At 39.8% G+C, this 17,291-nt stretch overlaps 2 protein-coding genes across 6 annotated transcripts; both read right to left on the minus strand.

Annotated features, from left to right (window-relative positions):
• Positions 1 to 1,314: 1,314 nt before the first annotated feature.
• On the minus strand, positions 1,315 to 10,946 carry si:dkey-109j17.5 (zinc finger BED domain-containing protein 4). 4 transcript variants are annotated; one of them, XM_057827058.1, is made up of 5 exons: positions 10,530 to 10,946; positions 4,306 to 4,521; positions 3,951 to 4,210; positions 3,312 to 3,867; positions 1,315 to 2,168 (listed from the first exon to the last, which is right to left on the minus strand). In XM_057827058.1, the coding sequence occupies exons 1-5, from the start codon at positions 10,545 to 10,547 to the stop codon at positions 1,341 to 1,343; spliced, it is 1,878 nt and encodes a 625-aa protein (XP_057683041.1). In that variant the 5' UTR covers positions 10,548 to 10,946; the 3' UTR covers positions 1,315 to 1,340. The 4 variants fall into 4 exon arrangements, with proteins under 4 accessions (XP_057683041.1, XP_057683032.1, XP_057683058.1 ...); XM_057827049.1 differs by having other exon boundaries at positions 10,398 to 10,944; XM_057827075.1 differs by lacking the exon at positions 10,530 to 10,946 and adding an exon at positions 8,116 to 8,909.
• A 941-nt stretch (positions 10,947 to 11,887) lies between these two features.
• Positions 11,888 to 17,065, minus strand: ccdc115 (coiled-coil domain containing 115). 2 transcript variants are annotated; one of them, XM_057827994.1, is made up of 5 exons: positions 16,843 to 17,065; positions 15,767 to 15,870; positions 13,346 to 13,452; positions 13,053 to 13,244; positions 11,888 to 12,819 (listed from the first exon to the last, which is right to left on the minus strand). In XM_057827994.1, exons 1-5 carry the CDS (start codon positions 16,960 to 16,962, stop codon positions 12,704 to 12,706), a joined length of 639 nt encoding a protein of 212 aa, XP_057683977.1. In that variant the 5' UTR covers positions 16,963 to 17,065; the 3' UTR covers positions 11,888 to 12,703. The 2 variants fall into 2 exon arrangements, with proteins under 2 accessions (XP_057683977.1, XP_057683984.1); XM_057828001.1 differs by lacking the exon at positions 15,767 to 15,870.
• Between the last annotated feature and the right edge of the window lie 226 nt (positions 17,066 to 17,291).

Consider the following 17,291-nt stretch of genomic DNA (forward strand, 5'->3'; position numbering starts at 1 on the left):
ATTAAGAAGAATACTGGATGGCAACAATATAAAACACAGAACACAGATAATCTACATACAGCAACACCTTTACGCAATGGAACCTGAGACACCTTACGTACAAGAATTGATGATGCCTTACGCTGCAGAACCTACTGCCCTTTACACCGGAGTCTATATCTTACATACTAGAACCATTGACACCAGATTCCAGACGCTACGGCCAGAGGTGGGTAGTAACTCAGTTACATTTACTTTCGTAACTTTTTGAGAAAAATGTAGTTCTTACAGTAGTTTACCACACAATACTTTTTCACTTTTACTTGAGAAGAAACACTTCTCTTACTCCACTACGCTATGCCGACAGTGGCCGTGTCAGTTTCACCAATGAGACATCGAAACAATAACCACATGACTCAATTATACCAATCAGAGTTAACAATGTTTTTTTCTCCACTTGAGGGCACTCATTCTCTTTGGACAGGTGACGTTTCATATTGTTGTTCTTGTCTAAATTCGATGATTTTTGTCTAATAATGAGTTCATATCGATAAAGTTGTGGTGAGAAAATAATATACCTTTTTTTTTTTTTTTTTTTAATCACACATTGTAAACAGATACTCACAATGTTACTCATTACTTGAGTATTCTTTTCAACGAATATTTTTTACTTGTGCTGGAGAGAATTTTGGATGACTACTTTTACTTTTACCTGAGTAATATTATTTAAAAGTAACGCTCCTCTTACTTGAGTTAATTTTTTGGCTACTCTACCCATCTTTGCCTGGCACCCTGGCACCAACAACACCATACATACAAAAACACACAGCACATTAAAACAATGTGCCTATGACACCTTAAAACTTTCAAGGACACACACATTATAACAGACCAACTAACCTCACTTCCTCATACCATTGACACTCCCAGATATCTACAATACTGTCATCATCCTGCACATTCCTGTATTTTGTCATTATTCATTGACAAATGGAAATCAGTTAAAAAGATGGTTGGTACTATAATAAAATGATTCCTAAAAATTGTAAATGTTATTGTGGAATTGAAGGTAATTTATTAAGTGCTATTGATGAGGCACACACAGAGAAGGAAAATATTGACGTTAGTGGGCGATGCATTGTCATATACAATAGGCATGTTAAAAAAAAAATCAAATACATAAGCAATTTTAATACTGTATATAACAGCAACAAAATGTGTTTTGTTTGTTAGTAGGTTAATTGTCTTAGGGGCAGTATTGGTACTTTTAGGTAGAGTCAAAGTCAGGTAAAATAAAAAGTAGTTCCCTTTATTCCTTAGCGCATGGTCTGATATTTTGTGTAACGCAGCAAACAGCTGGACTACGTCCATAATAGTCTGTAATTGGCTTTGAGGTAGATGAGTGTCTCCAAGTTCTTTGGCAAGAAATGTCCAACTGCAGGCACAAGACAGCGCTCGGCCTTGCTAAAGATGCTTTCTACCAACGTGCTGCAAGCAGGTATGGTCAACGCTCTCTTGGCCACCTGGGCAAGAAGTGGAAAGTCAATTGCTTTACGTCGCCAGTAATGCAAAGCTTCTTCATCTGTGGGTTCTTCTCGCAAGTAGATCGTCAGCTCCTGCTCCAGGCTTTTAGCCTGTGTCATTGGTCTTTGTTTGATGAATGAAAAGAGCTTACAGGGCCGAGCCAGTGAGGACACGGGCGATGACGCCGGGGTTGGAGAAGTGTGGGAATGAGGAAGTCGTTCTGTGTTGGAGTCTGCGGAATGTTTGGATAATTCTTCCAGAAGGACCTGTCTGTGCCACTCAGGGTCACTGCTCCATGTGAGCTTGAACTGTGGGTCAAGGGTGGTGGCGGTGATATAAAGAGGGTCCTCCAGAATGGGAGTGAGTCGCTGCTCTGCGGCCTGGCTGAGGCTTGCCAGGAGAGAGGGGCAATGTGGGGTTGAAGTCTCAGAGAGGTGCTTGCGTAGGCCCAAAACACATGGGAGCGCCAGACTGATGGACACATGTTTGTCTGTCTGTGTGTCTGTATGTCGTTCCCCACACACCATGTCCCAAGCTTCCATGAAGGGCTCTAAAGTGTCAGTTAACTCCCTTAGCAGTGCAGTCTCTGGACCACCAAGCAACACTTCTCCAGGACCACTCATCTCCTCCAAGACTTCCACAGAGTCCAACAGCCGACGAAGGACCTAATCAGAACACAGATCCACTGTTAAACAACTTCCCAATACTGCATTTAACTCCATTAGCTCAAGATATTCTGTACTGGTTACCAAGTAAGTAAAGCAACAGAACATATATTTATATGATGTTATTCTTCCTCAAAAATCGTACATTATTATCATTCAACATCAAAGGGTTCCTACAGCCCAAGGTCAGTTAACTTTTTAATGCCATATGACTTTAAGACCAACTCGACAACAAACCAAAATTGGAAAACAAAGTTGCTAAAAGTCACGCTCAACCAACACGACATCCGGAATTGGAACCATATTAAACAACACAGAGAATCAGGAAGTGATCCCTCAATCATATGTTTCATTCTTACCACAAAAGAAAAAAATATTTAAAAAGATCTGCTAAGTCAAGATTCTCACTGAATTGAATTTTATCGTTTTTACAGCACCATTGTTTAGTTACATGCGTGATATGCCTGAAATGTCACGAGAACCAAAGAGATTGGCGCCATCTAGATGGGGCGAGTTTTGATAAAGGGTGTTTGATTAAATAAGTCATCATACACATTTTTGAAAATTTGTTAAATTGTATTCAGGACATTTTGATGGCAATTATGGTCTTATCTTTATACGGAAAAAAAAAAAAAAGGAATTCAATGGCTTTTAAAGACTTTTCAGGGATCCTTAGGAACCCTGCATCAGTTGAATGTAGCCACTGATTGTCCTGCACTGAACATCTTAACAAAGTAGTACAGGTGCAGTTCGGGGTTTATGTGTCTTGCTTTAGGACACTTTTATTTGGCCTTATTCGTACTAGAATTTCTACAGCAGGGGTCACTGTATGAGTAGCGCAGTGGCCCATAACATGTCACCAGTAATACAACATGGTGCTTACCAGAATTATTGAATAAATAATCATTTTAAAATGTAAATGTCACAATTAGCACTGGACTGGTGGCCCGCACCTGGTCGCAAACTGTAATGTCGAGGAAGACACTCTAAAAATTACTGTGTCCTCTTTTGCCTAACCTATTTAAGCCATCTTGTCTAAACAATGCCATTTATAATGAATTCCCAAGTTCCGGATTGGAAATGGCAAAAATATCCTTGGGTTTTTCATGAAGATCCATGGACAGTTATTTATATCCTACATACCTTAAGTTGGGCAGCCCAGTCTCGAACCAGTGGTGAAGTGCTGTCTTGGCCCCCAATCACCATGCCAGGACTATCAAACACCTGACTCAATTTCTCTGATGGAACCACCGTTGTGATGTAGCTGTAGAACCGGCCTGCTTTGGCCAGGGCAGAAGCAAGCTGCGTACAAGAATGCAACCCCTCTCTGACACAATGGCTAAGCGAGCGAGAGAAGCAATCCACGCGACCAACACCAAGACCCTGCTCCCATGAGTCTTCCCAAACTTCCTCTGCCACGTGACCATTCCTCATGCCCCCATCCACATCTTCATGGCTTCCGGCATTGTCCTCATCACCCGCCTCGTGACAGAAACCGGGTAGAAAGCAAGACTTCACAGAGGTCGTGGCCAGGTGTGGGTCAGCAACCACACGGAAGGCTCTTCCAGACACGCCATGAAGGTGACACACTTCATCAAAATCTGAAAGAACCCGATTTCCAGTCAGGGGAAGGCAGGCCAGGAGAGCAGAGCGCATCTGCCACTCCAAAGACAGAAAGTGGCAGGTGACACCAAGGTAACTATAGAAAAAGTAATAAACATTCTGTAATATAGAATAATCCCTATGCTAGAACTGATTTTGTCTGTTTTTGTTTCTTCTTACCCTAATGTGGGTGTGGATGAGGCCCTCCAGACATCCAGGCTGAGACTAAATGCATGAGCTGAAGCCAGGGCCTGACGAATAGACAGCTGAGCCTGGTATGTATAGGCTGGGAGGAGCTGGTTCTGGATGTAGTGCCGAGAATCCGGGGTATAGCGTGGCTCCAGGATCTGAAGAAGCACTCTAAAGCCAAGGTTTTCCACCATGGAAACTGGCTGCAGATCGTGAACAATCATCTTCGCGATCGCCTCACTTATCAGAACCTGTGGTGATAATCATGCAGGAAAAGGTCAATTATTATTTTAATGGCAAGGTTCAGGTTCCATATGTGTTGACAACTCAAGGTGTGGTCACCCACCTGACGTGGATCGTGCTTGTGAAACTTGCTAACTCCTCCTCCTCCCTCCAGGGCTCCCATGCCTCCAGCACCTCCTCCCGTTCCCACTGCTATTGGGAGAGTGTAACGAGCATTCATTCCGTTCGCCGTCAAAGTGTGCATGGGTGCAGAGGGGTACCCTTCTCTCTTCATGTCCTTTCTTTTGACAAAGTCATCATACATGGCCTGGTGCTTGCGCTGGATGAGACAATGTTATTGTCCAAAAACTGTAGTACAACACATGGGTTATTAGAGTATTGAACGACAATTTACAACTTTGAAAAACTGACCTAGCAACTTATCCAGGATTCATAAAGCTAAAGCAATAAATTGTTTAATGCTGAAAGTTCATTTTAATATGTGGATCATTTTTTCAACTTAATGGATTTAAAACTATATCAGTTAACTCAACACATATTTCATGTACATTTTTCTGGACCCCAACGTTAGAACACTTATTTGGTTTATTAACTATAGACCCTACTCACCAACGTCACAGAATGACGTGTCGCTGTATCTGGGCGCCATATTGTCCGTCTTTGTTTGTCCGTATTCTCAATGGTTTCAATTTGTCATGCAATTTATAGTGCAATTCATGGAAGCACCGGTGCTTTCAGATGCTGTAAACTCATTGGATGCGTTGCATAAAAGGCGTTATGTGTAAAAGCTTCAGTCTATCCATTCGCCAGATCCATATTTGATACCTAAATCGATATTTTTCGACCCGCTGTCTTCGCCCTCTCTGCCTGACATCTGCTACCCTGATATCTACAACTATCTTGTCCACACAAAATCAGCCTATTCTCACGAAAGTATGAAAACTTTAAGAGCAGCACTCTAAGCAACATTACCCCGTGTGACCCTTTACTTCCAATTTTCTAAAATGGCGACAATCAATAAAAAAAAAAGTTGACTGCGATGGCCGACGCTTCAAGGATAGGTGGATATTGGATTATTTCTTCAATAAAACACGCAACAACTGTCTGCCTCATTTGCATAGAGACAGTCGCTGTTTTCAAAGACTTTGATGTGACGCGATAATGATATTACCGAACAAGATACGCTGACATGTACGACATTACAGGGAAGATACGCAGCGAGAAATTATAGCAACTTGAAGCTAGTTTAATTTCACAGCAGCAGTATTTCGCAAGAGCCCGAGTGTCGAAAGAGAACGCCACAAAGACGAGACTGTTGAAATTATGAATTAAAAAAAATAATAAAGCAAATGTGACACACAGAAGGGCTTGCTAAAATTTGTTTAAATATATTGTTCTATGTAAATCAGCCAAGGTAGCCCCCCGCATTTTTACCAAACCAAAATTGGCCCCCTTTGCAAAAGGTTTGGACACACCTGTTTAACTGATGATCCGTAGACGAGGCCAGCTTCTTTCACTTGGTACCAGCTAAATATTATTCAAAATGTAATGATGGTGGAAGAAATAAGCATCTTGAATTTGAAACTGTATGTTGTCAGCGATTAGCCTCGCAATGATCTTAATTGTGTTTGCCAGCCCAATACCCTCTAAATATATATTAAATGCATCTTACCAGATATAAAATGACTACTACATAATTTGTGGGGATCGTTTGGTGCCCAGTTTTCTCGTCGAATTGCAGCAGTCCATCTCGCTCTCCTCGCCGGGTCTCTCGGAATACGGTAGAACTTCAAGTCTCTCCGTCTATCTTCTCTGTTATTGCAACCAACCGCCACACACGCCTTCACCATTTTTATTATTAATGTTAACGAGCAGAAAAACACGCCATAATAGGAGGAATTTACGTAGCGGTAATGCGTCAACACGACGAGTAGACGGACAATATGGCGCGGAGGCGTGGTTGTGACGTCATGTGAGTAGGGTTTATAGATGTAGGATTCCCTGCTCAGACTGCTGACCCCACAACACATTGGAAAAAGTGAGGTTTTTGTTGGCTTCAAAAGATTTTCATATTCAGGCATGAAAATGGGTCAGGGGTTAAAAAGGTGAAAAGGGTGTGGAGGAAATATGTTCCAGGACACTGTACACCCCAACAAAATATTGAGCTCTCTCGACCCACACTGTGTTTCAGAAGGGCCGTGCAGAGGCCGGTGGAGGGGCGGGTGCTTGTAGATCAAAAGGGGCACATGAACAAGTATTTAATACACCTTAAAACAACATAACTTCAATTTTAACCAGCTTTAGATAATAATTGGCTGCGACTGTGACATACTTTAATTGGGAGGGGGCAACAGTGAATAGAAATCAAAACTGTCATCCACACTTTCTGGCTGTGACTCAGTCAGTCTAGCTCTTTTCTTCCTTCAACCTCTGCATTAAAACTTCCTTCCTCAACTTGTTCATCTGAGAACAAACCACATCACATGGTCACTGAGCCACCAACAGCAGTTTTCTCAAAACTATTATTTCATTATTATCCATACTTAACAACTCTAGCACCTAATGATTAATAAAACAATGACATAAAATCTTATAGAAAAATAACATTGTAATGTGTTTATAATTGTATTTAATACCCGACTATCCTTGCAAACCTGTTCTTACCAGGTCTGCTATTCACCCAGCTGATGAGGTATCCGCTGCCTTTAGCAGCCTCATCCAACTCCTTTTTTTATCCCTCAATCTCCTTTCCCTACGAGGCATGTCTATGTAATGAAATATAAATATTTTAAAAAAACACTCCCCGGTGGCTTTTAGTTTTAAAGCTTTCTTAATTTCTTTCTCTCTCAATAACGATGGAGGTAGATTTGTGTTTTTATTATTCAATCAAAAAACAAAGTTACTTCTATCAAAAACAAAGTTGTTCCAATCAAAATACAGTTATACTTTTAATCCCAAAAGTCACTTCAATAAAAAAAAATGTTTTTGATTGCAAAATAAATTTGAGACAAAAAAAGCATTTGAAAACTATTTTTCTTGATTGAAAATTTTTTTTCCATTGAAGTAATGTTGTTTTGCGTTTGGGCCACATTTTGGCTAGGACATTTGTGTTTTTATTATTCAATCAAATAAGTTGCTTCAAACAAAAAATATATATAAAAAGAAAAACTTTGCACATGTGTCAATCACCGTTTAACAAAGCCTGAGAGGGTTTGAGTAGACTCAGTATGAAGCATTTAATAAAGCCAAGCATTTTCTTACTACTTTATTCTTGTTTAAAAATAATTCGGTGGGGCAGTAACATGTTTAAACTTATCATAATTTTTACATTTTCAAGTGCTTGAAAACCATTTATAAATGATACTTTGGTGAAAAAAGTGAAAAAACATGTCTTATATATATATATATGTATCTTTTTTCCAATGTAAAATCTGAATAAATACATTGAACACACACCCCAAAAATTTTGGGGGGGGGGGGGGGCGCTACTTCGCGGTTTTCACTTATTGCGGCGGGTTCTGGTCCCCATTAACCGCGAAAAACCAGGGATCCCTGTATTTCTGAAAAGCTTTAAGAAGCAAGAGTCATTCCCACCACTCGTCGGGCCGGTGTTGTGCCGACACCGGCCGTCAGCTCAAGTCCCAGCCGAAAATAACGCGTCTAAGGCGGACGACGGGAGCGATGCGATGCGAGGCGACCCCTCAATCCGAGAGCATGCCGCTTAATTTGACTCAACAGTGTGTTTCTTCGTTTATATTACCGCTAAATACACAAGCTTGACGCCAATTTAACGGGAGCTATTTTTTTTCATGGGAGATTTGGCTAGCTCTGGCATTGTTCAACGCAAGCTGCAACGAATGGCATTAACTTTTTTATATCACAAAATGTGAAAACGATTAAAACCATTACTCACCAAATTCAATCTGCTATCAAATACAGGCAAGTGTGTATGCTGCGCTCTGGTCTGCCCCGGTGTGGATAAGGCCTGCTTTTTTGTTTTCGCAGCTTTGCAATGCAACCAAAGGCTCGCCGAGCACTCCTTGTTTCACGTAAGGAGTGCGCGCGTTTGGAATAATGGCCCGCAGCTTGGGCCGATGATTGGTTCTCGTCAGCGAAGCATCTAGAAGGATTTGCTGACTGTCCGTGTCACTTTTTTAAAGAACCGATCAGTTTACGTACTAAGTTAATCACATGATGATAGTAATAATAATAATTTAATAAAACCTCCCGACCTCCCCCCTCCTCCCAAAAAGAATTTCTCCTCGGATCTACGCAATTCACGTAGGTCGCCCTTTTTGACTTCAAAACGGCGAATTTCGCCGAAAGGTGAGAGATTTTCATGCCTGCATATTTCAGTATTAGGGGTGTGACAACATATCGAAATGGTGATAGTGTGATACTTTGTTTCCCAAAAGGTTATCGATATGCTCCTGCCAAGAATTGAGATATGGTTTTAAAAAGGTGCCAATGTCAAAAAAATAAAAAAATAAAAAGGAACCAACAAGTTGCTATCACAATCTTCCATTATAACGGTGTCTCAGTTAACTCTTTGTTGCATTGACGGTGCTCGACGCCCCATTCCATTTAGACTGGGAACGTTCGTTCATTCGAAATCAGAGCATTCAGAGTCATTCTGTCCAATTTTCAGGGCATTTACAGGTCACTTGCTGTTCATTTTAGGACATTTACTGGTCATTTCCTGTTGAGTTTGAGTCACTGCCTATTCATTTGAGTATTTTATGGGTAATTTCCTGTTTATTTTGAGTTACAGAACAGGAAGTGACCCGTAAAATACCCAAATGAATAGGTAGTGACTCAAGCTCAACAGGAAATGACCTGTAAATGCACTAAAATGAACAGCAAGTGACCTGTAAATAGGTCACTTCCTGTTTATTTTGAGTTACAGAACAGGAAGTGACCCATAAAATACCCCAAAATCAATAGGAAGTAACTGAAAATCAACAGGTAAATGACCTTAAACGGCCCAAAATTACCTCATTGCCTGGCGTTGGCTGCCACTGATGGCCATAGATGTTCAATCTGTTTGAACTGGGAGGGATGGCAGCGAATGAACACCCTCCCAGTTCAAATGGATTGGACACTTACTAGTGATAAACTCATTCCAATTCACAGCAGAAGATTGTTTTTCTGTTTATTAGTTGTTTGTAGAATATCCTAGAATGATTTCCTGAGCAACGTATCGATAATCGTTGTATCACCATATCATCAGATCATCGTTATCGTGAGCTTTGTATCTCAAATCGTATCGTATCATGAGGTACAAAGAGGTTCCCACTCCTATTCACTACTATAGTCACTCAAAATTTAAGTCTGACTGGGGTCATGTTTGAAAGATTTCCAAAATCAGAACTGATGTGCATGAATGTATTGAACACAAAGGCAGTTTGACTGAAGAAATAAAAAACTCTACATTTAAGATGCTGAAATCAGAGCATGGCGACATAAAATAATGATGAATTAACTCATCTTCTGAGCCGCTTATCCTCACGAGGGTGGCAGAGCCTATTTTGGCTAACTATGGGCAGTAAACAGGGTACACTCTGGTTTCCAGCCAATTACAGGACATAAGGAGATGAACAACAATCCACACACACATTCATACCTATGGACATTTTAGTGTTCAACCACCCTACTTTGCATGTTTTGGGGATGTGGGAGGAAACCCACGCATGTACACACAGGAAGAACATGTAAACTCCCCACAGGAAGGCCAGAGCCTGGGATTGAACCCCTGATCTCAGAACTGTGAGGCAGACATGCAAACCACTTGCCCACTGTAATAATAAAATGTAATCAATTTTTTGTTTGAAAGAAAACTTTTTCCATTTGTGCCCAAGAATCTTACAGGCAAGAATGATTTCCCTGGATTGTTGTGATTTTTCTATTGAACATTGGCACTATACACTTTCATGTCTTTAGTTATACTGTAAATCAACTGCGGTGTAATAAACGTTTGGTAAGTAATTTCGGTTTCTTGATGACTATTGCGGAGCATTTGAATGTGAGAGGATGACAAATTCAGCTCATAAAAGTTGTCTTACCCTTAAGCAATTGACCCAACCCCCGCTAAATGATGGCTACGCCCCTGGGGGTGGTGGCGAAAATGTATTTCGGTTGTGGGATGACCCACATACAACATGCTAATTAAACATTCGCATCGCGTTGGGGGGCTACCTTAAGATGCGTGACGAAATTGGACGTGACACTGCGCTTTGCCTGGATCCTGGTGCCGCACGCCTTGCAGTTGGATTCGATTTTGCCATTCTCCCCCTCGAACACAATATTAAAGTAATCCAAAATAGACACCTTTGAAACAGACGCCATGAGCGCACACACTCCCTAATCTTCACTCGATCCAAAATTAAGTTCAGATCGAACACTGATGAATATGATGATGGTTGTGATGATGATGATGATGATGATGAGAGCGAGTTAGCGGTCCTTCCTCGCTGGCTTTCATGGGCACAGGCCGGCGTGTTTACTTCCTTCCCACTCGGTCACGCAGAATAGGGGGTCCAAAAAAAATAATAATTTAAAAAACAGACACGTGCAGAAGATTTGTTGTTTACACAACCGGAAACCAAAATCATACGACGGCATGAGGATATCACAAGGACCTCTAGTCTAGAGTGAGGTAACCATAGACATCACGTATCTGAAGAACTAGATTACGAAGGTCGGGAGTACTCGGTATTAATACACGGCGGCCATCTTAAAGCAGTGGAATTCTCCGACGGGCTCTTTTGGAGTGATTCTCCACTAAAATATTCAATCTGTTACTTCTATGGAAACCCCATCTGATGTGGCTATGGTCCACGTTATGGGATGCTAAAAAAAAAAAAAAAAAAAAAAACTAATTTATAACTAGTTATTTTACTGATTCTCTGACGTTTATGAGAAACCAAGCTGTCTGAAAAGTCAAATAGGTTGAAAATTGAGCAAATAGCAAGTTCAAAAGTACAGTATGCGCTTCATTGATGATAATTTATACAAGTGCACTGACACAAAATGGTTGACTGTTCTAACGCCGATTCGACTACACACAGCGTGCATTAGGCATCTAGTTTTTTTTAGATTTGCAAAGGAGGGATCATCCGTCTGCTGTTCGGACGCAGATAGTGCGTGCGTGCATTATGTGTACGGTTCAGGAAGTACATGCAAAACACAGAATTCTATCTCCAGTTGGCGCTATGTAGGCCATTACCGATGAGTTATGTCTTTCATAGACAAAATATGAGAACCTTCATCAGGATTTGTTTCTATGTACATGAGAAAAGAGCTTTGGAATAGCTGTCCAAACAACTGCCTCTGAATATATGTTTTTAAATCACTCAAATTTTAAATATGAGTAATGGACATCTGATTTTTTTGCAGTTATTGTTCATTAGGTAATAACTGTTTCAAAGATTTATTTTTGTTTGTTTGGAGGCAGGTGTCACAATAATTACTTTGTGTTTGTTCTTCTTGGGACGCCAACTAAAATTGCCACAATTATTTGTGGTCAGATCAAAAATAAAATTTGGTGAGTATATTCTAGTGACGTGTACGCATCCATCATTGGAGTCCAATTTCATTATTTTTTCAACAAGGCTGATTAATTAATTGCAAATTTATGGTTGCCTGTAGGTTCTGAGTTAGCCAATAGAGAGAGCCAGAGGTTGTGGTTCATTTTGAACTTTTTTTTATTATTATTTTTTAAACATTACGCTACTGAAGCCCAACTGTACTGTTGCAAAAGACAAGAAGGATATGTAATGTGTGAGGTAATAGCAGACATTTTGCATTCGCACAATACTAGGCAGCAAAATATACAGCGTTATTTCCGACATGTGTATGAATTTGTAAATCTGTCAGAACAATTTCATCTCTGTGCCGTTATTAAAGACATGGGTGTGATGCTAACATGTACACGGTATCCAACTCACACGGTTGTTATGAAGCATATTGTCTTTACCATTTTGCAACAAATGTGTTTCAGTAGCCACCACCATTTTCTCTGTTGATTGGATGAATTCTATAAACAAAGCTGTTGCAAAATGTAAGCCTTTATTATTGTTAAGGATTTTCCATACAACTTAGGAATGCTCTAAAGCAGGGGTGGGCAAACTATTCCACAAGGGCCGCAGGGGATGGGTTTTTTTTGTCGCAACCAATCAAGAGGACACTTTTTCACCCATCTGGTGTCTAACAAGTGCAATCAGTTAATTGCAGTGAGGTGCTTCTTGTTTCCCCAGGCCCCTGTGCTGGATCAGTTGTAACAAAGACCAGGACCCGCTGCGGCCCTTGAGCACAGGTTTGCCCACCTCTGCTCTGAAGTGTCTGTAGGTGTGAGTGGCTGTTTGTAACCTGCAATCGCCCAGCAACTGGTTCAGGGTGTACCCAGCCTCCAGCCCAAAGTAATCGTATAATTTAATAAACAATGTCAACAACACATTCACAGAAATGCTTGGCTAATAAATCTAGCAGAAATAACACAAATATTAGTCTTTAACATCTGCCTTTTTTTCATCTTTTTCCTTAAAACATTGCTTTAGCTCTTTTCTAGTGTTCGATATCAGCACCTGAAGTGTTGCAATCTCAGCAGACAGCTCAATGACTGTAAAAAAGCAGGGAAAAAAGAACAAAGTTTTCATTAGGAGTCAGATGAGTAATCTTGATCATGTGCAAAAATTTAGCTCGATCCTGACAAAGAATAGTTTCTCAGTCTATATCCATCACTTTAACATTCTTAATTTACACAAATAAATACTACTTTAACAGTAATCATGTGGCTTGTTGTGTTATTTTACTATTTGAACATGCTGTTGAAAAAACAAACTCTTTGAGCACCTTGCTTGAATGATGCCTGGGCTTGTTTCAGGGATTGTGGTACTAAAATACCAAACCATTGAAGTGGATTTTTCTGAGGACTGTGTTCACTTTTTAAAGCTGGAAGCTCCTGAGGCATTTTTTTACTGCTCAATTCTTCTACTGCCTCCTTTTCAATGTTGGTTTTTCTTGTTTTTCTTCTCTGTTTGACACCTGAGAGGAAGAAAACAAAATCCAAAATGAAGTGAATCCTGTACAACAATTTTAAGGTTGTTCCAGTTTATTTCACTTTTGAAAAAGGACCATGAGCTGACCTTCCGTTTGTGGGCCAATATCTTCAACAGGTGTTTTCATGTGCTCATACTCTTTATTATGCTGGGGTGCATCCGTGCAGAACTCAACATTACCATGATCAAGTGTTCTGTATACACATGAGGGGACATCATTACTCAAGGAAATGATAACCGTCATCCCATTTTGATTGCACAACCCCAGTTCCAATTAAGAAAGGTGTTGTTATAAACATGAAAAAAGACTGAAAATAATAATTTGCTAATCATGTGCAACCGATATTTCATTCAAAACACTTTAATGATCAAACTGATAAATTACATTAGCTGAGAATTTTATAAGAGCCCAAAAAATGAACAGGTTTATGTTTACCACTGTGTTATATAACCCTTTCTTTAAACAACATGCAATAAACATTTGGGTACTGAGGACACTAATTGTTAAAGCTTTCAGGGTCGTCCATAAAAAAAGACTTTGCTTGGATAGCAGCGTATATTTCTCCAAAACCTGTACCTTTCAGCATTAATGGCGCCGTCGCCAATGCGTAAGTTACCCATGCTAATGGCACTAACATAGCCCTATACCATCACAGTGGCTTGCTTTTGAGCAGAGCGCTGATAACAACTTGGACTGTTTGTGTCCTCTTTAGTCCGGTTGACCTGGCGTCCCAGTTTTCTATAAAGAACTTCAAATTGTGATTTGTTTGACCACAGAACAATTTTAACACTTTTCATCAGCAAACAGCGTTTCTGGGTGTTAGAGATAAGTGGCTTTTGCTTGGCCTAGTGCAGTTTTAAGTGGTAGTTTGGATGTAGCCACTGCTTATTTCAGCAACACAATGTGAAAACACATTCTGCACGTGTTACAACTATGTGGCTTTGTAGTAAAAAAGTGTGGGTATTAGACTAGCCTGCCTTCAGTCCAGACCTGTCTCCCATTGCAAATGTCTGGAGCTTTAAGAAGTGAAAAATACCTCCGACAATGGCGACACAGAGCTGTTGAACAGGTGAATCTCTACATCACAGTTCCCACAAGTCCGGTCCTAGAGGGCACCTATCCAGCCTCTTATCCATGTCTCTTTGCTTCAACAATCAATCAAATAATTAGGATCGTTATCAGGCTCCTGCAGAACTTGATTAGCTGATCATTTGATTGTGAATAATCCCTTTTCAGACATACGCTGAACTCCGGTTCAGTCTCGGTATTTAAACGGGAAGCCCTCATGTCTGAAAGCAATTTCCCAGGTCGACTGACACTGACATTAACCGGGTCGCGTTCCAGTACAATGGCGTAATGTGTGAAATCAGTCGGTTAAGTCCTGGGTCATCGCGCGAAGGCGGATGAAGTATATATCATTCCAGGCAGATCGTCATTTCCTCTTTCTTCGCAGTAAGACGAAAAGCGGTAAACAAACATCGCAATTAAACTGGAAACAACCAAATTAAATTGCTACTGAATCTTATAGCTGAGGAAAAGACAGTCCATCGTCCATCTTTGGAAATGTGTGGTTAATTTTGTTGCTGATGCGTACATAAAAAGATGTAATGTCTGGGATTTAAAAACCTGTCACCCACCCTCCCTGCACAGAGGGCGACAAGGCACCAACATGGCACAAGTCTGAAAGTGTCCTACCTGGGTAATTCCCTGTACATCTCCCCATGTCTGAAAGCAATGACACGGGTAAGTTCGGCATCACATTACACTGGAATTGAGCAGAATATAAGTCTGAAATGGGCTTTAGTGTCCTTAGTTCCCAAACGTCTATTGAATGTTGTTAAAAGAAACAGTGATATAATTTAACGGTAAACATAACCTTGTCTCACTTTATTTGGGCATGTATTGCAGCCATACAATTCTTAGCTAAAAGATTATTTGCTCAAAACAAAGTTTATCAGTTTGAAGATTATACATCTTGTCTTTGTAGCCAGTTTTGGATGAAGTACTCTTTTTTTACTTAAGTAAAAGTACAGATAGAAGGGCAAAAAAATACTTAAGTACAAGTATCTAAGAAAAATTTACTGAAGTAGAAATGTACTTGCTTTAAAATGTAATTTACAAGTAAAAAGTAAAAGTATTTCCTCCCAAAGCAAAAATGGAACATACAGTATAGAGATTTGAGCCAATATTGAAAGAACCAGAAAATTCCTTGACTGCTCAATTTTATTTAAAACCTGCAGAATGAAAAAAAAAAAAAAAAAAAAAAAACAATAAAATTGACTGAACTGTGAATAGAAGCTTGTGATTCTTCTTATTTACTACAGCAACGAAGTCCTTTTACTTTGTTACATTTCACCAATGTTTGTAGCGATTTCTATTAAATCTAGGTTGAATATGATTCAGTAATTATTGCCTTCTGTCATATGTTGTACACAATGTCTCAACTTCATTGGAATTGGGTATGTAGAAGAAAATGCTTCAATATTGGATCATGCTTTATTTCTGACCTTATGTGAAGAGAAACTAGTGGTGTCATCTCACTTGCATACTGAAGAGTTGACACTTGTTTATTTCCCATAGAAAATCGCGCCTTCGAAATAAAAAACCATCCCTGCGGGAAACATGAAATGAAGAGTGCAAACACATTTATTACATAACCTCACTTTAGGATTTAGCATTAATAAAACTGTTTGTCAAGGTTCTCAACTCTCACACATTGAGCGTGTTCCTCACAATTCGCACACTGAAAAAAACAGTATATGTAACTCCATCGTTGTCATCATGTAAAAATCAAATTAAGTCACAGGGTCTTAAAACCGTTCAATTTACATTTGCTGTGCAACCATAATACGGTGCAATGTCAGTACAATGTGGTCGTTAGAGGACTCTTCTGGCAGGGCTCTATTGTAGCTAAATTAGGAGAGTAATCTCGTCAAAAATGCTCTTAGTTTTTGGAATTCTTGACGGTTTTACAGATGGATTGGTTGATAATAAACAACATTCACGTGGCTATGATTTTAGCAGGATTTTGAGAAAATGTTATAATCTCAAATTTGCATTACAATTATTGCATCTATGACTTCTATGATAAACCGTGTGGTTTGAAAATCGGTTTTGAAAATTGAGCAATCTACACCTATTTCTAAGAACAAATCCCTTTCACTGTAATGTTTATTGAATGGGCCTGACGTAAAATGGCAAAATGACGACGCCATCACCATAGTCCCCTCATAGTATAAAATACTATAATGGCTGACAGCGGTCGCGAGCCGATTGAAGTATAAATGTTCCGCACATCTCATTTCCATGTTGTTAAATTTATAAAGATGTTCACAATATTTTGATTAGGCTAAAATGAATAGCTGTACGCTATCATGTTATTGCTGACTACTTTTTCAGATGAGCTTACTGATTCATAAAACGAGATGAGGTATCACTAGCTTTTTTTTTTTTTGACTCACGGCTCTACGGCACTGATCGTGGTGAATGTTGTTAACCACAAAATGGTATTTTGTATAAATATATTGTCGCTGAAATTAACATTATTCGCCATAAACAAGCCTTCTTTTGAGTGCGTCGCTACCTGCTCAATGAGTGAATTGAGACGAGCTCGTTTTTCCTCCAGTAATTCCAGCTGGTCCATGAAAGCAAGTAGTTTTTCGTCCAGTAATTGATCAGATTCGTCCATTTCTTCATTTATCATATCTTTATATATTTCTATTGGTGTGTATATATATATATTAACTTAAACAGACACAAAAATTTGCTTCACTGGCGATGAACTTCCGTAGTCATGCATGTGATATTTCGTCACGTGGCGTAATACACATCACGTGACAATTGACGTCTATGGTTTTTAACAAGAAACGCAGCGTCAAACCGAGATGAGATGGCGGCTGGAGGCTGGTTTCAAAGCAGTGAAATGAAATTACTCTCCGTGTTAAAAATTTTGATTTCACCATCAACTAACTGCATTGTTCTACGAAAAATACGTATTTATATATACAGACGCCCCACTGAGCAAGGTTGGCA

Source organism: Corythoichthys intestinalis, chromosome 2 (genome assembly GCF_030265065.1).
Source record: "Corythoichthys intestinalis isolate RoL2023-P3 chromosome 2, ASM3026506v1, whole genome shotgun sequence".
NCBI lineage: Eukaryota > Metazoa > Chordata > Actinopteri > Syngnathiformes > Syngnathidae > Corythoichthys > Corythoichthys intestinalis.

Bases quoted from the DNA above. Each gene is read 5' to 3' on its own strand.
- si:dkey-109j17.5 (XM_057827049.1), bottom strand. From the start codon at position 10,547: ATGGCGTCTGTTTCAAAGGTGTCTATTTTGGATTACTTTAATATTGTG. The intron at 4,211-4,305 runs GTGGGTGACCAC...TTATCACCACAG, and splicing joins ACAAGCACGATCCACGTCAG to GTTCTGATAAGTGAGGCGAT. The intron at 2,169-3,311 runs GTATGTAGGATA...TGTTCTGATTAG, and splicing joins ACTGGGCTGCCCAACTTAAG to GTCCTTCGTCGGCTGTTGGA.
- ccdc115 (XM_057827994.1), bottom strand. From the start codon at position 16,962: ATGATAAATGAAGAAATGGACGAATCTGATCAATTACTGGACGAAAAA. The intron at 13,453-15,766 runs GTCAGAAATAAA...ATGTGTATACAG, and splicing joins CTAGTTTCTCTTCACATAAG to AACACTTGATCATGGTAATG. The intron at 13,245-13,345 runs GTCAGCTCATGG...TCTTCCTCTCAG, and splicing joins TATTGGCCCACAAACGGAAG to GTGTCAAACAGAGAAGAAAA.